At 39.1% G+C, this 23,606-nt stretch overlaps 2 protein-coding genes across 2 annotated transcripts; both read right to left on the bottom strand.

Annotated features, from left to right (window-relative positions):
- Positions 1 to 6,108: 6,108 nt before the first annotated feature.
- LOC119546715 lies at positions 6,109 to 7,323 on the bottom strand. Its single transcript, XM_037853202.1, has 2 exons — positions 6,375 to 7,323; positions 6,109 to 6,319 (listed from the first exon to the last, which is right to left on the bottom strand). The coding sequence occupies exon 1, from the start codon at positions 7,250 to 7,252 to the stop codon at positions 6,473 to 6,475; it is 780 nt and encodes a 259-aa protein (XP_037709130.1). The 5' UTR covers positions 7,253 to 7,323; the 3' UTR covers positions 6,109 to 6,319; positions 6,375 to 6,472.
- A 7,334-nt stretch (positions 7,324 to 14,657) lies between these two features.
- LOC119548341 (protein YIPF5) lies at positions 14,658 to 23,606 on the bottom strand. Its single transcript, XM_037855548.1, has 6 exons — positions 23,429 to 23,606; positions 23,164 to 23,369; positions 21,454 to 21,488; positions 19,460 to 19,570; positions 18,703 to 18,887; positions 14,658 to 15,132 (listed from the first exon to the last, which is right to left on the bottom strand). The coding sequence occupies exons 1-6, from the start codon at positions 23,521 to 23,523 to the stop codon at positions 14,970 to 14,972; spliced, it is 795 nt and encodes a 264-aa protein (XP_037711476.1). The 5' UTR covers positions 23,524 to 23,606; the 3' UTR covers positions 14,658 to 14,969.

The raw sequence follows: 23,606 nt of genomic DNA, 5'->3' as shown, positions 1-23,606 counted from the left end.
GCGACCTCCTCACATCCCCCGCCACGCCTTCTCTTTAAAATAAAGTAAAACGCACTCTGAGAAATAAGTGGGTAATTTTAAGGTAAGGTTCATTTTGTTAATATAGCTAGGTCTAAATTAAATGCTGAATGCTAAATCAACAAGCAATCTTGCCTTTATAAATTGTGTTTTCCAGTAGGGGTTATATTATAATAATATTCCAACATGTTTTTAAAAACCATTTTTAAATGAAATTTATTTAATGTATTATTATTCTCATTTATTAACTTTGCTAATATTAAGTTAAGATTTGTGGATACATACTGCTAAATATTTTTTTGTAAATATAATCTAAAGGATTTACAAACAAAAAGATTGAATCTGAAAAATCAGGACGATACATTCGTCTAAAACATTCACGTTTTTATTAGCAACAAGGTGTCAAGTCAATGTGAATGTATCTTTATACAATTTTACTAATAATATGTTCCACCTCTTTGGAGTGAAAAGTATTTTGTTGAGTGCCAAGGAGCCACTTTTTATGTATTTTTTTTAAACTTTGTGGTTTGCCCGCTTCCTGGTCCTCGCTTTGGTCCTGTTTCTGTTTCTGCTCGCCGGCATTGTTGTGCTTACTTATCCCTGTCGAAAAATTTCCGAAACTTGGTGGAGCGCGTCCTTGAGGGGGTTGGGGTGTGGGTAGGTGGAAAGGGGCGGGCGTGTGGGGACCGACTGAGTGAACGAATGAAAGGGAGCTCTCCAGCTCGTAGTCAGTGCATTTAGTCAAAAGTGATTGAAAAGGCATTTTGTTATAATGCCAACTTAATGACAACGAAATTACACCAAAAGCCAAGCCAGGAAAAAGCACCAACACGGCAACAACAGTCGCCGCTAAGCAAAATGAGTTTCCAAATACTTTGAGAGCGAAACTTTGTCTCCGCCACGCATAGAACCCCCGAAATACAACAATTTCCCGGCATTTTCCCTGGCTGCTATTTTTAATAGACTGCGTGGGTGGCCGCCTTTTCCGCCCGCTTTTCCCAGACCCTCGGCTGGCCTGTCATGCTGGCAAAGCGTTTTAATTGTTTGTCGTGGCCATAGATTTCGCAGAATGTTTAAGTAATCGAATCAAGGCTGAAATCTTCTTTAAGATTTACTCGGTGCTGAAACTTATTGCGAAACTTTCGCCGACGGCTGCTAAACTGATAGAACTGAGGATGAAGTGGGGATAATTAAATTGGGAGGAGAATGAAGTGCGCAGAGTAGTAGCTTTACTTAAAGAAGGAGACTATCGGAACTAATATATATGCATTTTATTCTAGACAACCTAAGAATTGGTGATTATTGAATACTTATTGATGAAAAATCAAGCGGATAGTTAAGATATTCATTTAATACTCTCATTACTGTTTTACGGATACTGGAACCGTACACTCACACCCACTTTATCGCTTATATTCCCAATTTCGGAACAAATCGAATATGTATTTCCTGCTGCTTGCACTTCATGGGCTCGATGAACTGCGAAATCCGGAAAGTTTTGCTGCCCTTCATTGTCAGGCTCTGGGTTAAAGGGCAAAAGAGTTTCAATTATTCACGTTGAATAAAACGCAGCAGAGCGGACACACACGCACTCATTCATACAGTTCCGGTGCAACTTTTATAGTGCGAATAATGCCAAAGGAGTTACTTGAGTTTGGACCAGTTCTCTTGTGAGTAAAGTATCTAAATTGTTAGTTCCATTCTTGCCTTTAATGAAATGTTAAAAACGTTTAATTGTGTTTGTATAACCCAGTTGTGGTATATTTGCTATCCAAGAAGGATCCCACTATTCTCACCGCTGCTGTTCCTGCACGCACACACACTCAAGCAGAGATTTCTAGGAGCCCGGTGGTAAACTGGGATCTGCATCCGGAGTTCGACTCGAAGCACGTAGCCGAAAAGTATGCTATTGAAATATTTATGCACGCTCGCCTTGCTCGTTTTCTTTGTTTGCTTCCGTCTACTTTGCATTCTTTCTGGGCCTGTGTTTGTGTGTTTGCGGAAGTGCAAGTGCAAGTGTGAGTGCGGCTGATTAAACATTTGACATACATATTTCCCTGCTGCAGGGACGAATTCAAAGCGCATTAGACATGCAAAACAAACACGTGCCGACACACCATAGTGAGGAGCGCCCTCCTTCCGACCAGCACCAATCCAGTGGCCTTCCCATGGACTTTTAAGGGGGTTCCATTAGAAAATTTTAATATTTTTAAATTGTGCCTTCTCGATTGATGATAATAATTATGTTGGTAATAATTATCACAAATTAATTTTTATATACAAGTGTGAAACACAATTGAACTCGGACCTTATGTATTTGAGTGCATACATCTAAACACCTTTATAAGATATTTCAAAACCTTACACACAAAAGATCGATTGTAAAATTTACCAATCTAATAATAAAACGGTCCCCAACCATAGAATTAACCACTTTACCCATCAAATAGTTACTCTTATGTGATACGTAAACGGAAGGGTAACTGTAAGAAGTAGTTATGTAACTATATAAAGGCTACAATGGACCCAACCCAGGCATTGTAGTTAAAGAACTATTTTTATAGTTATCCAACCCATAAAATATAGTTCGTGAATTTTTGTAGTAAACATATATGTACCGTCACTGTAGCATGACTTTCAGCTAGTGTGGAAGTATGTTGAAGACTTTAGAAAACAAATGTTTTAAATAAAGTCCTAACTGTTCAGAGTTTGGCCTGGGACTCTATGTTTACGAGACGCTGGACCCAGTTGGGAACTATAAACAACACATTGGGGAAAAGTTGTAAAGCTATTGTTATTTACTTTTGTGTGGAAGATAATACGTTAGGATAACTATTTCTAATAGTAAATAAACTATTTACTATTGCCAAATAAAATTTAAAAAATAAAATACACACAGTGGCTTAACTTAACTAAATAGTAAACAAAGCAAAAACAAATACATATGCAAAATGTTGTATAGTTACTAAACTATCTGCATTGGTCAATTTTACCAACCAAATTTTTTTTTGTTGTTAGTGACATTGGTAATAGAAAATTTTTAGTTAATAACACAAAAACATTTTCATCGTTTCAAAACAGGTCATATTTATATAATAATACCTATAATACTATTAGGCATAGTTAGAAAATGTGTTTTTCGAGAGGTTTACGAACTTAAGGAAATCCCTTAAAATACTTTTGAGAGGCTCTATCCTCCGAAAACCCATTAAGTTCGTCCCTGCTCAGTTCGCTGGCCTGTGTGTCGCATTTTCCTATTAGCAGGCAGTCGAGCAATTCGCAACAAAATATGCAAATTCAGCCAAGCGAGTAAGCCCAACTCCTTTGCCATGTCGATCCCTTTCACGCCCCCTTTTCTCTCCCATAAAATCCGCCTTTGCTCGGCATTTGCCGCATTGTTTTTCTGTCTGTTTGTTTGATACCGCCTGAATGATTTCCAGCCGAGCATTTGCCAGACAAATTTCCAGCACGTGATGCAAAAAAATAACAATATTAAATAACTCCGACAAAGGGAGAGGGTAAGTGTTCAACGAAATTAAAATTGGGGTGGAACATCCCAATACTTTTAATCACCTTTGTAACAATATCTTACGTTAGTATTTGTTCTTACGACACATGTTTCGTTCCGGCTTTCAAATAAATTCGGCCCTTACCTTATAAATAGGACAAATATGTTTTCTTATTGAAGAATTACTGTATACTCAAATAAAAATATTCTAGACAGCAGGGAACAATGGAAAAAGGGCGATATAAAAAGTCTAATAATACATGACATTTATTTTTTAATTAAACCATTTAAAACCGTAAGTAAAAAGAAGGAAAAACGCTATCGGCGAGTGCCCCGACTATCAAATACCCTTTACTGAGCACATGGGATATGGAAATATGCAAGCAGCAAAGCGAATTTTTCCGAGATCTCAATATTTGGTCCTGTGGGAGTCAGACACATTATAGCGTTTGAGGGCATTAGAGTAGCAAACTTTTTTAGGTTAATCGATAGGAATTGACAACACCAATACATTTCTGTTACAATTTTTATTCTGGAGCCAAAACTTGCGCTTCGCTAGAATCTTTGGAATCTACATGCTTAATCTGCATGTCTAATACCAAATTCTAGCTTTCATAGTTTCCGGTATCTCGCCCAGAGCATGTAATATTGAAATGAATTCTAAACAGTATTTGTTATCTATCACAACAGTTTTCCGTGCACCCATAAAATGGAATCTATTCGGTATATCAGACCTTTATTACCAAATAAAGTATCATAATTTTAAACTTTTTACAAGTCATCATAAAGACACCATATAATTGGACTAGCTTATCTGACTGCTGCAGCTATCATAACAAATCAAAAACTTAATATTGAACTCTCACTTTCTTGAACACATGGAAATTATATTTTTACTTAGTTTTCAAAGTATAAGTTCAGTCGAATTAAAACCAATAGCATCCGAAGAAGTTTCCTAATTTGTTGGCAAGGGTTTTCGTACTGATAAAACTCCATCGCAACCACTTGCTATGGCAGCTTACTCACTCGACTCACCATTTCCCCTTTTGTTTCAATTATTCCTGTCTTATCTTGCCGAGTTCAGCTCCCCAGAGTCTGGGAAAAGTGGTCCTGAAAGGAGAATAGAGCTCAGGACGACAAGAGAAATGTTATGTTGGCTTTTAATTGAATTTTGAAGCCGCATAACTGAAATCGCAAAGCCAGCCAAATCTTGACCTCCGCTCCTTTTCCCCCTTTCATTCGACAGGCAATAAAAGTGTTGTAAAAATTTCGCCAAAAGTAATTTGTGCTAAGCAAGTTGGTTTTCCAATCGAGGACTTATCGAATGTTTTACTACCCTCTGCTAAAATATTAATGCTTTCTATGTGTAAGCCACCACAACACCATAGTCGCTTAATAGCAATTAAAACATTGTGATTGAGTTTTATATTTTAAGCAAATTATAACTCACTTTGTAGCTGTTTGATACTTTTTGATTTATTTCTTAAATTAAAAAAGTGGAGTTTAAGTCTTGGACAAGAAAGTTGAAGAATGTGCCTCAACCACCAAATGTCTTTAAAAACACAAATCGAATGGTTTATGTATTCATTTCTTAATACATGATCTTAAGAAAATGTAACAGAATTTAAATAAAATATAAGATACCCAGTCTAATACCCTTACAATAGTTCTGTACCCTTTTTAGCAGCCTTAGTTTTTGGTGGGAAGCTACCGGCAGATTACAAGCGATTGCCACTTGGCGATAACGCTGCCAACAGCTCGACTCAGGACCCCATCCCTGATCCCGCCCCCTTTCCTGCCCTTATGGCCCCGGTCAATTAGTTAGCGCATTAAAGGGGATTCCAGAGCTTTCGAGGAACTGAGACAGGAGCAGGACTGGCCGGTCAAGGAATTTATTGGGCTCCCAAGTCCAAGTCGGTTATCGCTGTAACCGGGCTGCTGGATGGCGGGGGAGGGGGTCTTGGGAACCATTCTCGGATCGGCTCGGATTCGACTCCAGTTGAGTCGTAATTGACTTGTTGCCAAGTAATCGTTGCCTGTTAACTGCTGTTGTCAGGGGATTATCTACAGTTCAGTTGAAATCGACTGTTCCTCACCGGCATCCTCGGCCCCACACAAACACACACATAGGCGGCTCCAAGTCAAAGTTCAGTGAAGTGCATAAAAAGTGAAAAACAATAAACATCATTGGGCTACTACTCCTTGATTGCGGCCACCACGGAGCTAGGTAAGCTGATGATTTAAATAAAAATTGATTTTAATTGGCGCTCTCCATCTTTTGTGAGATAACATTTTAATTGGTAGAGGCCAACAATTTACATTTCCTACACTGGAAAATCATTCCATTTTAAAATGGTTCCCTTCATTAAAATAATTTATTTTATTTCCATGTTTTTGAATATCTTATCTTAAGGCAATGGAATGCATTCAGGCTTAGAACTCCAAAGGTTTTTGGAATATTAAGCCCTACTCATATCCCAGTATTTTGGAAGCACACTAATTAGAAAATATACTTCTTGACCAGGTAAACAACTAGTGAAGATCCCACCCCTACAACGAAAATGATTAGACACTAGACCGTGTGTGGGTAAAATTCTTAAAAATTTTTAATCGTTCGGTCTTATTTCAGCAAAAAGTTGCATTTAAATTACATATGGTTTTAGATGCAAGAGTAAATATTCGACTTGCTGAATAAGCTTCCTCTCTTGTTTTTGAGAATATATGGTGTTTGTGTAAAGAGCTCTTTTTTTCGCTGGACTCGGTCTGTGTAAAAGGTGTATCGTAGTCCGGGAACTAAATATTATAGAATATTAATTAAAAATACACACTTTTAATAGCCATTACTTACACATGTAAATACATACAAATAGTAAAATACTCGGTAAATTATTTTGTAAATGGACGGAGATTTAGAAGTTTTATGAAGGCATATCAAGCTTTCTAGTGCTATATGTCTGTTTGAATTCCTCCTTGAATGGGCACAGACGTTGAAGCACCTGGCTGAGGTCGTCGTGGACGACTTGGTTCCGGTGCGAAATAAGATTGCGAGGGAATAGCCGCAACCTGTGCCTGCTGCTGGTAGAAGTCGTCTCCGTACTCACTGACCTCCCGATTGCAGATTTCGTTCAGTCGCTTGTACCGCTCCCGCCGGGCCTCCACCATGTAGAGCACGCCAGCCGGCAGTAGCAGCACAGCTCCGACCACGCCCAAGGCAAATGACCAACCCATGTCGTTGTTCTGCCAACCTGGCATCCAGTCGCGGGAATCTCCTTTGGCCCCGAAAACGACCACGGCTATAAATCCGAAAACCGAGCCCACCACCTGGCACGATCCAATGGCCAGCAGCAGCCCCATGTATCGGTCATCATCACGAGATGTGCGTAGGAATGCTATGGTGAGTGGCACGGTGATGAGGCACATAACAAAGCAAAGCGTGGCGAATATTTGGACGGTTATGTAGAAACCAGGCAGAAGAAAGTCGTGTATGATGTAGTACTCCTCTTCGAAAACCCACATGCATCCGTTGAAGCGGTTGTCATAGAATCTGTGTATGTCCTGGAAGTTTTTAAAACAAACTTCCCATAGGCCCAGGTTGGTAAATCGCGGATTGTTTAAGCGACCGTCTGTGACTAGCCAATAAGGAGTTGAAAACGCGATTACAAATAGGAGAACAGAAAACACGGACACGCCGAGCGCAACTCTCGTGCTGTAGTTGGACGCCCCCATTACTACTTTCGACAAATATTGTTTATTTTAATGAAAATGGTTTATAAACACGCCCAAAGTGTGACCGACACCTTAATATGGCATTTTCAAAAGATCAACAAAATCCGTCAAATTAGTGTTTGTTAATTATAGCCCTTTCCCACAGAGTTACATCCACCATCAGCCATACGATCATCCGTGTGCAATGCAACAGTTGGCATTTCTGACAAATGTATAACCCCTGACTGACTGAATGAGTCTCATTTTTTAATAACCAGAAACGATCAACTGTTTTAACTACAATCCGTTTTACACAAAGGTGGTGTCTTAAAATTATGGAGTTATGGGGCTTACTTTGTTTTTTTACATAGGTTTTGCCTTGGTAACTTAAGTTGGGAAAAAGAAGAGTATTTATTGGTTGAGACTTTTGTAGATTTCTAGTATTTTTTGGTATTTTCGGTATTTTTAGCCTATTTTGTCTTTACTAGAGAATTTGCAGTAGCACTCAAGTAAGTTTTTTCGGCATGACTTAGCCTGACACAGATATAATAATAACTCCAAAACTCAACTCTAAAGATAGACACTGTCTCAAGTCCCATTGTCTAACCCGTTTATTGGGTTATGTCAGCTGTTGTTTCGTTTGGTTTTTAATACGGAGGGCATGCAATCGATTTTTCAATGTTGTCCTGCCATAGGTCGAACAGCGTGTGGGTGGCCGCGTAAAACCCCACGAATCGAGAATCTACCAATAAAATGGAATTTAAACTAATTTATTATGTTCTTTCTTACCTTTTTCTTTCGACATAATACTGCATAACACAATAACTCCACCCTAGTGTAAATAGGCCTTAACATTGCTATACACTGAAATGTTTTTTACGTAAGTGTTTAGATGTGTAAAGTATTGAATATGATACCTTATAATTCATTGATTGTTGCGTTCGGCCATGAACCGATATATGGTCACTTTAATGGTAATTTACTCAGAAAATATACTGCATTACTTTACTTATTTTGTTAACCTTAAAGATAATATCATTGTATAAAATTCAAATTTAAAGTCAAGTGGACAACAACAACAACCATGATTAAATTTATTCTGAAACAACGATGCACTATGGGGAATTTGCCCACTTTTTTTGGCATTAATTAATAACTTGAAAACGCAGCCGCATTTAAGTTTTATTTTTTGAATGAAGTATATCAAATTTAAAGAAAGTAAATTAAAAAGATGGGCGTGGTCCTGCCTTTTTTGAAGAAAAACTTTTTTTTCTTGTCAATCAAATAAAATTTTTTTTTCTTAACTATGTTTTTTTAAAAGACCAAACTGAATTAAAAAAAATTTTTTGTTTTTTGATTCCTACTTTTTAAGGGAAATTGAAATTTTTTTTATTGTTACTACTATAATTCTTAACAAAAATACTAAAATCCATTATATCAACGTTAAGTAAGTGAAATAATGTTGTAAAATAATTTTAAAATAATAAGTATTTAATAAGATATATACTTGCACACTGTTTTTTTCAAGATAACATCAAAACTGGCATTTACCAGGTGGATCTTACTGAAAGTGCGCAAAAGTGCACTTTTATACTAACCTGGAATCACTTTGTAGCTCCATTTAAAAATACAAAATTAAAGATTTTTTTTTTTAAAGTTAGAACTAGAACACGAACAAACGAACACCACAATCAATAAATACAATATCAACGTTAAACTTTTCTGTTAGTAACATTAGATATTGATGTTATCCTGATGCATTCTGATGAACAAAACCAAATTTAAACGACTTTTAAAAATGGGGTTTGGCGAAAAAAAAATGGTCATATTCCTTAAAGTGCGATGGTGTGACCAATTTTATTGAGTTTGGCATGTCCAAAGGACATTGTCCATACGAGAAGGGAAATGTGGAACCCGAATAATGCTCCTAGTGCATGATAAGAGAGGGGAACCGTTCTTAGTTATCATCACCTCCGCACCCCTGGTAAATAAGTATCTCCACCCACACCAAAACCAGTTTTCGCCATTGGCACAGACCAGGAAAGGCGCTGTAGAAAAAAAACGGTTCCTATATAGGGCAGGTAGGAATCATGCAGCCATGTGTCTGGAATTTTAACCAAATTATTCAGAGAGAAATAAAAACCGAAATACGGCTAATAGATCAGTGCTTCAGTGCCTCCGACTCCTAGAGCTTACACATTTAATAACATTTTTTAATTAGTTATGAATTTTGAATTTAATTTTATCAAAATTGGACGACTATATCATATAGCTGCCATAGGAACGATCGGAAAATTGGTAGGAAAATAATATGAAACAAATTATAGCTTCGGTGTTTTTTAACATATAACCTCCAACGCTTGGAAATAACATTTTTTAATTAGTTCTGAATTTCGAATTTAATTTTATCAAAATCGGACGACTATATCATATAGCTGCCATAGGAACGATCGGAAAATTGGTAGGAAAATAATATGAAACAAATTATAGCTTCGGTGTTTTTTGACATATTATCTTATACTATTGGGAATATCATTTTTTGTGTTTTTAAATTTTATAATTATAGCTGCAAGGGTATATAAGCATTGGCTTGCCGAAGCTAACTTCCTTTCTTGTTTTATATAAATATTTTTAAGATATATTTATTGAAATTCTTTTTCGTATATGCTTGATTAACTGAATATATTTATTTATGAAAACCTATTTATATTTCTTTCCTGCTGGTACATTAATACATATTTAATCAAAGCACAAAAGAGTACCAGTTTGTAGGGGATTACATTACCAGGATGTGACGCATGCCACTATGCTTGATATCTTAAATCCTAAATATACATACATCGTTTTAGCATTGTGGTGGTATCTCGTGCATTGATCGCGGAATACCTGATTGAGATGAAAAAACGAAGAAGGAAATTGGGATCTTGTAAAAAAAAATGAAGGGCCACAAATATGTACCATGTCACCAAACTAAGAAAATATCTCGGATAATAACTCTTAGGGTAGGATAATCGTTTGGAAAATGTCTAGGAATATAAGCATTTAAAATCTCAAGTTTAATGAAGGTATTGCCCGATTGAACAAAGATGCAATTCACAAAAGTCTCACCTAACCAGACCATCGTGGCTATCTGCCACTAGCTTAATGTTTAAAATAACCCTGTAAAACGCATGTCGTGTGCTCCAACCTCTCTTCCCCCATCGAACCCCCAGCGCTCTCCAGATAATTGGTTCTGCAACGGTCGAGAGTCCTAGAATATTTACCTGGTCCTTCGGCCATCCATCCATCATCTCCCCAACATGCTCAATCTCTGTCTGGAACCGGCGCACCGGAAGTGTGGCCGCAGCAATCAACGCGCCAAGTTGGAAGCCCACTCATCCGCTCCTGGCTGCACTGGCGGCCATTTTGGGAGCTTAACCATAAATGTTGCATTTCGCTTTTAAGCTGCAACCTAACGATGTGTGTGTGGCAGCCGATGGAGGCGGAGGCGAGGGGCTCGCAGAGTTCGAGGATGAGGCTTACCAGCAATTTGGGTTGGCTTTTCCCCAGCCAGCGGGGATGGGGATGCGAGCTGGTAACCAGGCAGCATCTGGCCACCTTTTTACACGTGCCTCGACTGCGCCGCGTCCTTCAGCCAACCGCTCATCTCCGGCTAATTCTCTATGCATTTCAGTGCCGCAATTCAGGAGGAATCCACCTGCCATTATGGCCCACACCCCATGACCCCGTCCGCCATACGCGTATCCCTCTGGCCGGAGATGTGGTCTATTTGAATCTTCCACTTGTTGGCGCCCAGTTGGGTATTGGCATTCTTTGAGAGCCCCTGTGTGGGGGTAAACATTTTCTTCGCCTAGAAGCATTCTGCAGGATTAGTTGCATTTTCGGACAATGTATTGTGGGATTAATCAGTAACATATTTACTTTGTATTCAACCTTGATTAAAATCGTTAGATATTTTAAGTTCTTAGGTAAAAAAATCGGTTTTTTTACCAACCCAAAGTTTGCTGTTTAAATAATATTTTGATTTTTACGTTATTTAAGAACTGCTTTTCTGTATTTCTGTGCCTAATAGTAGGCCGATAGCGGTGTTACGAAAATCAAGAAGAAGTTGGTTTGAGAACACTTTTTTGAAAATAAGTTGTCTCAATTTCCGTGAAAGTCTTCTCGGTTTTAAGAAGAATAATTATCGAATTCAATCATATGCACTCCCCTTTCCAAAAGTAAGCCATCATCCTCTTTTTTAGAGTAAATCTTTCTTGATTTTAATAAAATATCTCTCTTTTACAGAGACGAAACTGTTCTTGTTATCAAGACCGATTTATTCTTGATTTCATTTATGAAGCGTGATTGATTAAAACTGGTTTCAACTATAACCACCTAGCATAATTACAAATGTAACATGATTTAAGACCTAACTACATTTTAAGTGGTTTAAGTAAAGGGACTATTTTATGCAGTGAGAGCATCTCGGCTTTTACCTTTTGACCTTTAAACTGTTTGCCATTATGCGGCCATTTTACACACGCATACGTTGATGCGGTGATAGTGCCACCGCACTCACACACATTTACAACTGACTGACAGCTTGTTTCGTTTTTCTTCCTCCTTTTTCGACCATTCAATGAGCTTTTAAGAGCGCTAATTAAAAATGTGGCAAGTGTAACCAATGCAGACGCCTCCCCCTATTTCCGACCCGCCTTTCATGCCATTAAGGCCTGGCCCGAACGGATCCCACATAATGTGGCTGTCGTCTCGCTTTCCATTGGCCGCTCTTGAGCGTTTTGCGTCTCTGGGAGGGCGCAATTAACGCCTCTACTCTTGGCATTGGCAGCCTGGAAAAACTAAGGAAAACCACGCTTTTCTTGCGCCCTCCTCAGCCCCTGTGGTTGCTGCGGCTTTGTTTGTGTGGAAAGCGTTTTTAGATTGCATATTTATTAAAATGCAGCTAAAGTTGCAGCACATGAAAGCACAAACGCAAGACGAACGAGCTGAGGAAAAGCTAAAATGTAATAACTCTTGTCGGGCCCCCCGCTTTTCCGCCACCCCCTTGCCTCTTGGTTTTCCCGGCTATGCATTTCCGTAAGCAGCTTTTGTCCGCAGGTGTTTTGCCATTGTGTTGGCTCAACGCTTACCGCTCGATGAAAGCGATGCGATGGGGAGGCACTCAGCAAAAAGATTTTTGCGGATACTGAAACCAGATTTCAGCTGAAAATATTGTAGAGTTCCTAATTATAAAAGAAAAATTTATATACAGTTTCGAGCAAAAATACATTTATTAAAATAAATAAAAGTATGTATAATTATATAGACATTTTTTATTAGATATCCACCATTCTTTGAAAGAACTTAATTACAACATTAAAGATGTAGAAAAATGTTTAAATACTTTATAGTTCAACTATTATGATTTCGTGTGCACTTTTAAGATAATAATAATACTTTAAATATTATATTATTTTATTGTAATCTAATCAAAAGTAAACATATTTTTTTGGTTATGCATATATATTTTTTTGCTTTTCGAAATTTCTCGTCATTGCAATTTCGGCCAGTGTACTTGGCGAGCGTTCGTTTGTTGCCAAGGATTTTTCAAGACCAAGCTGCTTATTATCGCGAAAAAAGAAATAATAAAAATGAGCGGCAACTAATAAGCTTATGGCCGTGCAACCTGGCATCGCCCAGCCATCCAGCCATCATCCTCGCCGGGCTCTGCTAATTGTGAGCTAATTCTAATTATCAGCAACACATTCGAGAGGTTCTGGCTCTCGTTTTGGTCCTGGACCCGGCTCCTCCGCTCCGCTCCTGTCTGGCAGCTAACGAGTGTTTATTAATGGCGCTAATGGCAAGCGACGCCTTTGATGAGCGTAAAATGCTTAAGCACACAGATCCTGGCCGGGCTTTTTGCTCCTCCTCCTCCTTTCGGGCCACGCAATTAGCGCACAAATATTTCCGCATACATTTCGTTATATACATTTTTTTTGTGATTCTGCTGCCTTTCCGTTTTGGCCATAAAAATGCTCAACCGAATTGTAGTAATTACAACAATTTGCATAAGAGCAGGACAGAGAGAAAAGGCGGAAATCAAAAAGCGCAAAGCGCCGAGCCAAGCTCACAGAAGTATGCTACGCATTTTGCAATTTATTCAGGCAGACAAACGGGGAAAGGACAACCCAGAAATTCCGAAAAAACACAAAGGAGCGCTGAGAGAAAACGCTAATTATGTAATATGAAAATGCGAGGACAACGTCGAATTATTTGCATATGGCAAGCAGCAGCACAGGACAACATAGAGCCCTTTTTTCCACTCTTTATTAGATCGTTTTTTATGATGTGCTTTTTGGCCATTATCAAATTCAATTAACACTCCGCATGCGGCTAGGAATTTTTAATTTTTATCACCATTGCCGTGGCCAATCAAAAACCACACGCAAATCAAATCCGCATTTCTGGCCTGCTCCGGCTGCAGTTGAAATTTCAATTAGGCCAACAAGTTTACAATTGAATAAATTCAAAAACCTGGAAACCGTGCAACTCTTATTGTCGATTAGTGCAACAAAGTGCAACAACCGAGCGGCACACAAAGAACTGTTGTGTAAGTCATAAATTCTGGCAATCGAAGGTGGAAAATTCGATTGTCTCTCGAGGGTCAGGCCAGTAAATCAAATGTGCTGGAAATGGCATTCGAATCTTTATTTGCAACTGAAAAGAGATACAAAATCCTTTTGCTTTAGTATGTAGATTGTTGGTTTATTGAGCTGAAGCAATCATCAATATGAACAGAAGCAGATTGGCGTATAAAAAAGCATATGTTATCATTTCTCTGTCCATACTTTCTTTTTACAAACAGTTAAGAAATATCCATGTTATATTTGTTGACGATAATACTGAGGTTACAAATTTATTTTATTATTAAAGCATTTAATAAATGCAAAGTAAAAAATTTTAATCCACTTCTGTAAAAAATTGCACAAAATAAGAAGCTTACTGCTATTTAACAATTTATTTCGGTCAGTTTTTCCCAGACAAATGTACTTTTTGTTACCATTACACTTAACCATACATATGTTTGTTTTAAATGCAGTTTTACCGCATTTGTTTACTTTACTTACCCCATTCGATTTCAGTATGTTTTCTAAAGCTCTTGCAATCGATTTAATTTCCAGGTAAATTCTCGCCTGACGATTCATGACAACACCCGTATAAATACCCACATCGAAGTTCCAACGTTTTTAAAACCAAAATAATAATGGCAGGTAAGCAGGGTGAGCGCGAAAAGTAAGCCGAAAAAAAGGGCATATGGGCCGAGTGGCGTTAATTTTGCATGCCCCAAAAAGTGTGCACTGCGACGGAAACGGAAACGAGAGCGCGAAATTTCAATATGCTGCTTACACCACTACAATTGTGAATGGCAAAAAACCAATTTCAATTTGTTAACCATTTTTTATTCCCAATCAAATTTATTACATCGGCTGACAACAAAAGTATTGAGTAAAGGGAGCTTGGCCAGCGAAAAAGGAGAATATGGAAAACAAATTCACCATCGGCGCTTATTTTCTTAAAAATATACATATCCATGGGTCGGGTCGGCCTCCTCGTGTCGCCTCGCATCCCGGCCTCAATGTGTGTATTTATTGTGCTGCAAGAGTGTGTGTTTGCAGGACAATTAAAACCAGGCAAACACAACAACAGGGTGGCGGGCGGTCGGGGGTGGTGGAATAGCAGGCGGGCGCCCGTGGCCCTAGTAAATGGTAATCAACGCAAATCCTCCATAGAGCACCGCACACGGATAGGCAATCAGCAGCTGTTGATGGTCCATGGAGAAGGCGGTGGCGAACAGTTTCGAGGCCGATATGGCGCACCAGAATATGGAGATGCCGCTCACAATTAGGCCGAGTGTGCCCCTGCAAGAGTGAAACGAGATACCAACTCAGTCCAGATATATATAGGCGGCGGTGAAATCAATAAACAATGCATATGCATGAAGCAGCAGTCGTACAGACTGAGAAAAACCCCACAGCAATCTGAGCTGCATAATGCCATGTGCAATGTTCTCGATTCCACTTAAACAGTTAGTCTTTAATACACATAATATTTGAAATTATAATCTGTGATTTCTTACTGTCACTATTGTACTCAATCTAAATATTTTTGAGACAAAGTCTGATGATAATACAGGCCTTTTAAAAGAAATGTGCTTGGTAAAGACCAAGACAATGCTTAGAAATCCAAGAATATAATGAGGGGATTAACAGAAATCTCCTCCCACCAAAATCAAGTAGATTTAAAACTAAATAAAATGGAAATATAACATGGTTCCAAAGCAAAGCTAAATTATTTTGAGATTATAAACCGACTGTTCCTTAAAAGTCGGAGATTTCTGTGACACCATGATTTCAGAATTCAGGATAGGCTCATAATATCTTTCTCGGTGCATCGACTTGGGATAGAGTATTTGGCTGACTGAGTGTTCATAAAAAAGGATGAGTGTGCGGGTATGACTGAGCGTGTGTGCGAATGAATGGGCTGAGCAAACAAAGACAGCAGGCGATGTGCGGCGAAAGGATGTGCAAACACGGTCCAACTACAAAGCGCACACATAACCCACCCACGCTCTCCCAGGGAAAGCCCAGCGGAAAATTAAAAATTGATTTCAAAGGGATATACGAAATGTTACCTCGAGCCAAGATAAAAGGAAAGCTATCTAAGATTTTATCAAAGTAATTAAATTTGCAAAAAATCTGGAATACTAACCTTTTATACAATTTTAAGGACACATAAAACCTTTATGAAATGTACACTCAATGTACTTTTGAGTTTAAATGTTCTCGAACTAGAGCTTAGATGTTAAAATTGAGTTTATCTTATTTACTCTCCACTTGACCAAAAAACTCTGAATGACCCAACATTTCATAACTTGAGCAAACATTTCGATGATTCTGATTTGACCTTTCAATCCCAACATTCTATAACCTTTGAATCAAAGATTTGAAAACAAATTGTAATTTATTGACTTTATGTAGCCGTTGAAAAAAATCAACCCTTAGGAAGATAAACAAAAATATTACTTGGGTAAGAAGATAAAGAAGTTTGGAATTCTGAAGAGCAAACATACTCTAAAAGAAGGAATAACATATTTTGCCCAACTTTTGACTGTGCAGTTTAAAGTTGTAATCCCGGAATCTTTTTCTGTTAGCCCCTTAAATCCGGCACTGAAATCTATTTACGAAACCAAAACATAAATCCCCAAAGTTCCAATTTTCAGCTACACGCACGCGTTTAATGGATTGCCTATCTGTGGTCTCGGCGGCTCGGCTGTCACCTCCACCTCCCATTTACCACTCAACCAGTTTTTTGTCCCACTTTCCTGCAATCTTCTCCAGAACTTTGGCTGTTGTTGGTCACTGTGTCCGCTGCTGGTGCCAAGTGATTTTTTGGCCCCGGCTGGGCAGCTTAAATGGTCCGGCACTAGCCTAAAAACCAATCAAAACAATACTATGTAGGGCCGGATAACTCGACTGTCTGTGTAATTTTTGCGCACTTTTGCATCACCAAACAAACTCAATTAAAAAGTCTGTCTAAAAAAAAAGGACGGCGGGGAATCGCAAAAATATTTACTGTAAACTTGGCTGGCATTCGCAGGGACTATATGAACATCAAAGCTGGCACACACAAGCCCACCCACAAAGTGCAAGCGCTTAAAGCCAACAAATAAAAAATGCAGACAAACAGGCAACCAAAATGGCAATTGCACTGGGCAGTTGGACAGTTTGGTGAAAGGGGGTTTGGCCAGGGTTTTTGGGGGCGATGGGTTGGTGGGTGGGGCAAACAAAACGCGCTGGTGTCGAGTAAGCCGGAGCATAGTTTTTTTACACACACGCTCATTTCCACCCACCACCAGCCACCGCACCACTTAGTTCCCCGGTCCGCTCTGAAATTATGACGTGCCGAGGGGGCGGAGGTGGATCCGCCAGAGGAAGCGCTAAAAACTCACGCAGCATTTGCGTGTTGCTCCTCGCATGGCCATCATAAAAAGCGTGGCAAGTGAGTGCAGCCAGCAAAAACAAAAAAGAGGCGGAGGAAATGGCCGGGGAGGTCCTGGGGCGAGGAGTGGGGACGCGAAGCCCGGCTAGCAAGTGCTGGACACATATTTGAAAAGGAAACTACGTGAACGAAACTCAACGGGTGGCAAAACAGGACATGGAACGTTAGACAGATGGACACAGGACCGCCTGGCTACTGGCAGGAGCACTTCCACCACCCACTCAGCAAAACCACCCACTCCAACCGTTCTCAGCGCGAAAATTAAACGGCGCATAGTTGGCGTTATTTTCTCCGTTTTTTGCTGTCTTGCCTTGGCTTCAATGGAGTCCGAGGTCCTCAGTCCTCACTCCCCACTCCTCAGTCCGTTGTCCGTAGGTTGGAGTCCTCGGTCCGTAGTCTGTAGTTTGGCAGTTGTGGCCCTGGAGTGCACTAAAAGCGCAAATTAAGTTGGCTACTCTTTTTTATTCGCCTCCGTGTGTATGCATCGCTGGCCCAAAACTGCAACAAAATTAAAAACCTAAATTGTGCGAAAAGAGGCAAGGGAAGTCAGGCCCAAAGGATGGTCTGATAAAGAAAAATTAAACGCTGGCCCAGGAGGAGTTGGGAGGAATCGTAGTTAGTTTCTAGAAATTAAGAGGTCACGCCTTACTGGCACATTGCCGGCTACTATTAACCCAAACTATTGCAGGAGGACTTTAATCATGATTTTAAAAAATGCACAAGTCATCAAATAAGTTGTAATAAACTTTAAGTCTTATATTTTTGGAGTAATATGAATGATATAGTTAATAATTTACCTAATTAACTAAACTAAAAACTCGGGAAATCTGGTTGTATGAAATAGTATTGCTATTTTCACTTAATTAAGCAGAGCCGTCTAATTGGACTTAAAAATCGGCGCTTTCTCCCAAAGGAAAGTAAAATAAGGCAAAAACAGGTGTTAAATTTTACTCGCATAAGTAAATAAGCAATACCTGTAATATCCAATTTCTATAAGGCACATTCAATCAGGATTCCAACACCCACAGAGGCGTTATTGTTACAGATACATGACCATGCCCAACCGAAACTGCAGGCTCAAATCAAACAATCGAAAAACAACACCCGCAATAACAATAATAATAACATCCAGAAGTGATCAACTTGAATAGACGAGCGCAGCCGGAGTCGAGGCATGAATTGGACAAATTTGAACGGCACAGAATGGATCGAAAACGTGCTGCAGTCGCAGCTGGACGAGCTTAGGCAAAAGTTTGTAATTACAGGCCACAAACAATGAGGAGTAGACGCCGATGCATTGGCAACTTTTCAATTAAAAACATAAATATAAAGCACAGCCACGGATGGAGTGAATGGGAGTCAGGCCACTGAAGAGTGGGATGAATGGAGGGCAGATGAAAAGCCAGCGACTTGTGTCAACAATTACTTACTGAATGGTGATTAAAATGTTGATGCCCGACAGCACCACCATGGGCAGCAGACAATAGCCGAGCACGGAGGCCACCGCCCCGAAGGTCACCTGCGACCGGCTGACCATCAGAGACAGCAGGCAGTAGAAGAAGATGCAGCCCATCACGCCGATTCCGTAGATGTACGAGAAAGTCACCTTGCCGCTCTGTGAAGAGAGAAAACAAGAATTGTATCTGAGAATTTGTATTCAAAAAGAGCTTAAAACCAACATTGCAGGAATTATTACTCAATTTAATTTGAGAGAAATGTATGGGGTGTCACAAACCGCTGCGGTATTGAAATCTATTTTAAATGTTATTTTAGGCGTCTTAAAGTAGACAACGTTCTTCTGAGTTTAAAAAATATTCTTGCAAACTTTTAGACACCTAAAATAAAATTTAAATATGATTTAGAAAACCTAGTCATTTTTGTGGCACCCCCAAAATGGGTTTTTGGAAAAGACTGAAGAGATAAATAAATTTAATTGAATAGCCAATAGTGCGTTCCAAATTTGTATCAATATCTTAACCTTTAAAATCTTTTTTCTAGTACTAGATTTTTTAAAAAGTATTTATGTTTTGGTAATCAGCTTAGTGTTGCACTTAAAATATATAAATACATATATCAAATATATGTAGCTTTTAAAACAAAACAGTTCTAAACTAATTATTTTAATATTAATTAAAACTTAATTCGACCAAAAAAAATGATGATTTGGCGCTAATCGGTCTAACATACCAGTAGCAGGAAGCCGCCAAGTGTGAGGCAGAAGACCAGTGGACCCGCCATGTCCGTGTCCTGCAGGATTTGCTGGTCGGTGCCCCGCAAAGGATTCAGCACGGCGAGCGTCTGGAACGGAGGAGAGTAATTCGATTAAAATTAGAACCAGTGAAGGATTACACAGCGAGGGGGTTGCCAGGCAGAAGTCCGTCCGGCAACAGGCCATCATCACTCATGGAGCCTGCGGCAGGGCTCGGGATTCGGAACACGGGACTTTGGACCCGGGACACTGCACAACACAATTCATTTGTTCGCACAGCGGTCATAAAACGGAGCCCAACTCCCGTTTTCCGAACATTTGTTCTCTATGCGTTTTGGTTTTTCCCTTTGTTTCTGTATTGTGTGCTCTTGTGCAGTGGCAGAGAAATTTGAAAAATGGAAATTGATGATAAATGATATTGCTGACCAGCCAGCCAGCTAGCAAGTGAGCCGGGGCTTGGGAACTGGGCCAAAAGCTGTCAACGCATTTGACGCATGCGAATGTGGGACAGGACAAGGACCATGAAATTTGATATTATAGCCAGCAAGGACCCACCAAAAATTGTCGATGAAATTCCGAGTGTCTCTCTGTGGGTTTCCCAACATTAATTGAGATTGAAAAGAATTTGAAGTGGAAGCATGCCACCATACACAGTCCAAAATGCAAAAGAATAGTTTTTGTATAACTTTTGCAGTATCCGAAATTGGATGAAATTGAAATACCCTTTAACAGCCATATATTTATATTAATGAATTCGTTTATATCAATTAGATGTAAGGCAAGCGAAATGAGACTTTCGGAAATATTTATCAATTCGTTAAATACTTAATCACCTTCAGGTTGTTTTTAACATCCTATCCATAGTAAATGCTGGAAACAAGGTTTCCAAAAATGCTGATCTGTTTTTAAGAACCAATAGGACCTGTGCAGTCATATATCCGGATACAACTACCTTTGTACAAATGTATACACTTCCTGCCGCCGTTCATAAGCTTTAAAAATACCTTTGCGACTTGCCATTTGCCACCGATCCATTACATTAACAAACAGCCCCAGAGTCAAACACAAATCTAACCATAATTCCCCCAGCTAGCTGATGAACAATTTAATTAGCATTTCATTTCATTTCAGTTTTATGATGGCACACGGACTCATTAACATTAACATTTTCATTTTTCAATTAACACAAGCGTAATAAATTCCGTGCCGGAGCGAAAGAAATGAGAATCAGGCGCACGCAAATTTTTACAAAATGGACAAAAATGCAGAAAGTTACACAGCGAAATGGACCGAATGGGAAAGGAAAAAAATGAGCGAGAAAAACTTTAATTAAAAACACAAAAGTTGCTTTATTTATTTAAAAACAACTACGACCAGGCCCGCGGCGAGTGCAATGAAAAAATATGTCTTCATTAACGACACAAACCGGCAAGTGCAGCGACAACAAAGCACACAATAAAAACTGCAAAAATTACAGGAAAAAAACGAAAAACAATAGAATTATTGCGGCAGGAGAAGCTAGCAATAAATACGAAAGCAAAATGCAAAAACATTTAAATTTCAATTAAAACGGAGTCGGCTGCAGTGGAAAAGCGCGGCCTAAAGTGGCCGCCCAAAAGAAAAGCCGCCCGCTGCGTTGCACAAATTAGAAAAAGGCACGGGGCCGGGGAAAATGCGTAAGGGCAAAGCTGGAATTATGTGGCGGGTGGAGTAATTGTCCGGGCAAACAAAGTGGGCAACTCAAAACTCCGGGCTCCTTTGTGGTGTGTGTCGGTGGCATCCGGCGGGAATCGGGCGCATAAAATATGCAATTTGCCTGGCTCCTCTCAAGATCTCTAGTTAAAAATGCGTTCAGGTGCAGCGGGGTAAGAGGTGGGCCGCCCTCTTCCACCTCCGGGCAGCTCCAAAGGTGGAGTACGCAAATTATGAAAAGCTAAGGCAAAGCTTTCTTTGTTCTGCTTTTTTCACTTACCTTTTGGAAGATGTGATTCGGATTGATGCCCAGTTCTGAAACGAAAAAGATAGCAAAATGTAGATACTGAATACTAAATTACTGTAAGATTTTAAAATTATTGCATAGATAAAAGATTTAACAAGATATTTAACAAATTACGGTAGGCTAACTAAAATATTTCATAATAAACTTTTAATATTGAAATTATTTTTGACCGTTTAGGCTACTAAAAATCAAATCTGTTTTTAGTCAACGGGCCTAAATCAGGAAAAGAAATTATTCATTAATTACAATTTTTGTTTTTAAGGCCTATGGTTCTTCATTTTTTTTAATTTCCTATTCCAACTTGATTTTTGCTTACACACATTTTTAACAAATGTGAAAGAGACTTGTCTTATTTTAACACCCCTTGCGAAAAAGAAAGAATCACAGCAGCATTTTAAAAATAAATCTCGCAAGCAATGATTTTTTCGGTCCCTACTTTATATTCCACTAAATCCCTTTCATGGGATAAGTAGTCCTATATTGACCCACATTTCGTCCGTATGCAAAAGTTCTCAATCTTACCTAGAAAGCGTAGAAGCAGAGCGATGCTAATCAAAAATACTGATTCGGGGTGACACAGAAATCAATTAGTGCTAAATTCGATTGAATTTATAAAGTGCATCAAAGTTAATTCTAGACGATTTCAAAGATAGCCGATTTGTGTGTCCCCGTATTTACACTTAAGAAACAAAATCAGCTCTTAACGAGGTAAAAAATAGTTCTGATCAACTTTTGTGACGAACTATGGATCTAACATACGACAAAGTATATTTACTTTCAAAAATAAACTCATTAGGATCGCTTCAACAAAATTAAAAAAGCTTCTACTAATACGAACGCTTTCTATTTTAGCGTGAGTATAACTTTTCAACGAAGTTTTGGATTTAAACGTGAGGTGTTATTCGACGCGTGTTGTCAATAAGAATACAACTATGCAACAGCTCAAATTTCCTGAATTTTTACTTTTACACTTTTACTGCTCTTTTTCTCTACTCTTTTTTAAAGTTATGGTATTCAATCAAATATTCAAATTCAAAAGTTAAAAATGAAAACCTTAGCATGAGGAACAAACACGTTTAACTTTTAAAGTATTGTTCACATGAATGAGAATCCAGTCTAATAAACTCAAAAAAAGATATTGAACAGTAGACACAATCTCTAAATTAAAATTGTTTGGCAAGTTGATGGGCATTAATAATCAAAACAATAATAGAAAATCTTTAAAAATGTGGGCTAAACAGGTTTTAGTGTTATGCGCGTTTGTGGGCGTGGCACCCTGATGAAATAAACTTGCGCTGCGCAAGAATCTCTAGAATCTAGATGCCTAATACCAACTTTCAAGCTTTTATATATTTCGAGATCTCAGCGTTCATACGGACGGACAGACGGACATGTCTAGTTCGACTCTGCTAGTGGTGCTGATCAAGAATATATACTTTTAGCGTGGGAAACGCTTCCTTCTATCTGTTACAGACTCGCCGACGAATCTTATATACCCTTTTACAAGTATTTAACTATGTATAAATATTTTACTATTAGGAACTCGACTATCATGGCTGTTCTTCAAGATCATCGCAAAAAGTTAAGGAATTCTTATTGACTATGGCTTAGAATGTTTTCAAAAGTGTCATAGACACCCTAGTTCTTAGACCCTAATTAGTCCCAGTTGAAACCCCATCTCACCCTCCAAAAGTGGGGGTTCATCGTCGAACTCGTTGCCGGCTCCTCCGGCGGGGCCTGGATTTCCGCTCTTGTTCTGGTTGTAACTTGTGTCAGTGTACGCCGTGGGATCGTAGAATCCGCCCAATCCTTGGCTCGCAGGCTGGGCATAGGCTGCATCATAGTTGGGTGGCACTGAGGCCTGTGTGTTGTCGAAGGTTTGGAAGTTCCTGCAAGCAAGTGGAGCAACAATTGCGGGTGGAAACTGGAATTCCCGGGCCCTACTCACAGTTCCTGACCAAATTCCGGCATATCGAAGTTGTAACTGGCATCCGCCGAAGGCGCAGAGCCGTAAAAGTCGTTGGGTCCGCCAAACTGAGACATAATTACTTTAATTTAAGCACAATTCATGCATTTACAAAATACAATTAAAATTTAACAACACGTCAACTAGAGGCGGCCTATCG

This window comes from Drosophila subpulchrella, chromosome 2L, assembly GCF_014743375.2.
Source record: "Drosophila subpulchrella strain 33 F10 #4 breed RU33 chromosome 2L, RU_Dsub_v1.1 Primary Assembly, whole genome shotgun sequence".
NCBI lineage: Eukaryota > Metazoa > Arthropoda > Insecta > Diptera > Drosophilidae > Drosophila > Drosophila subpulchrella.
This window is presented reverse-complemented; position numbering and strand designations above follow the sequence as displayed.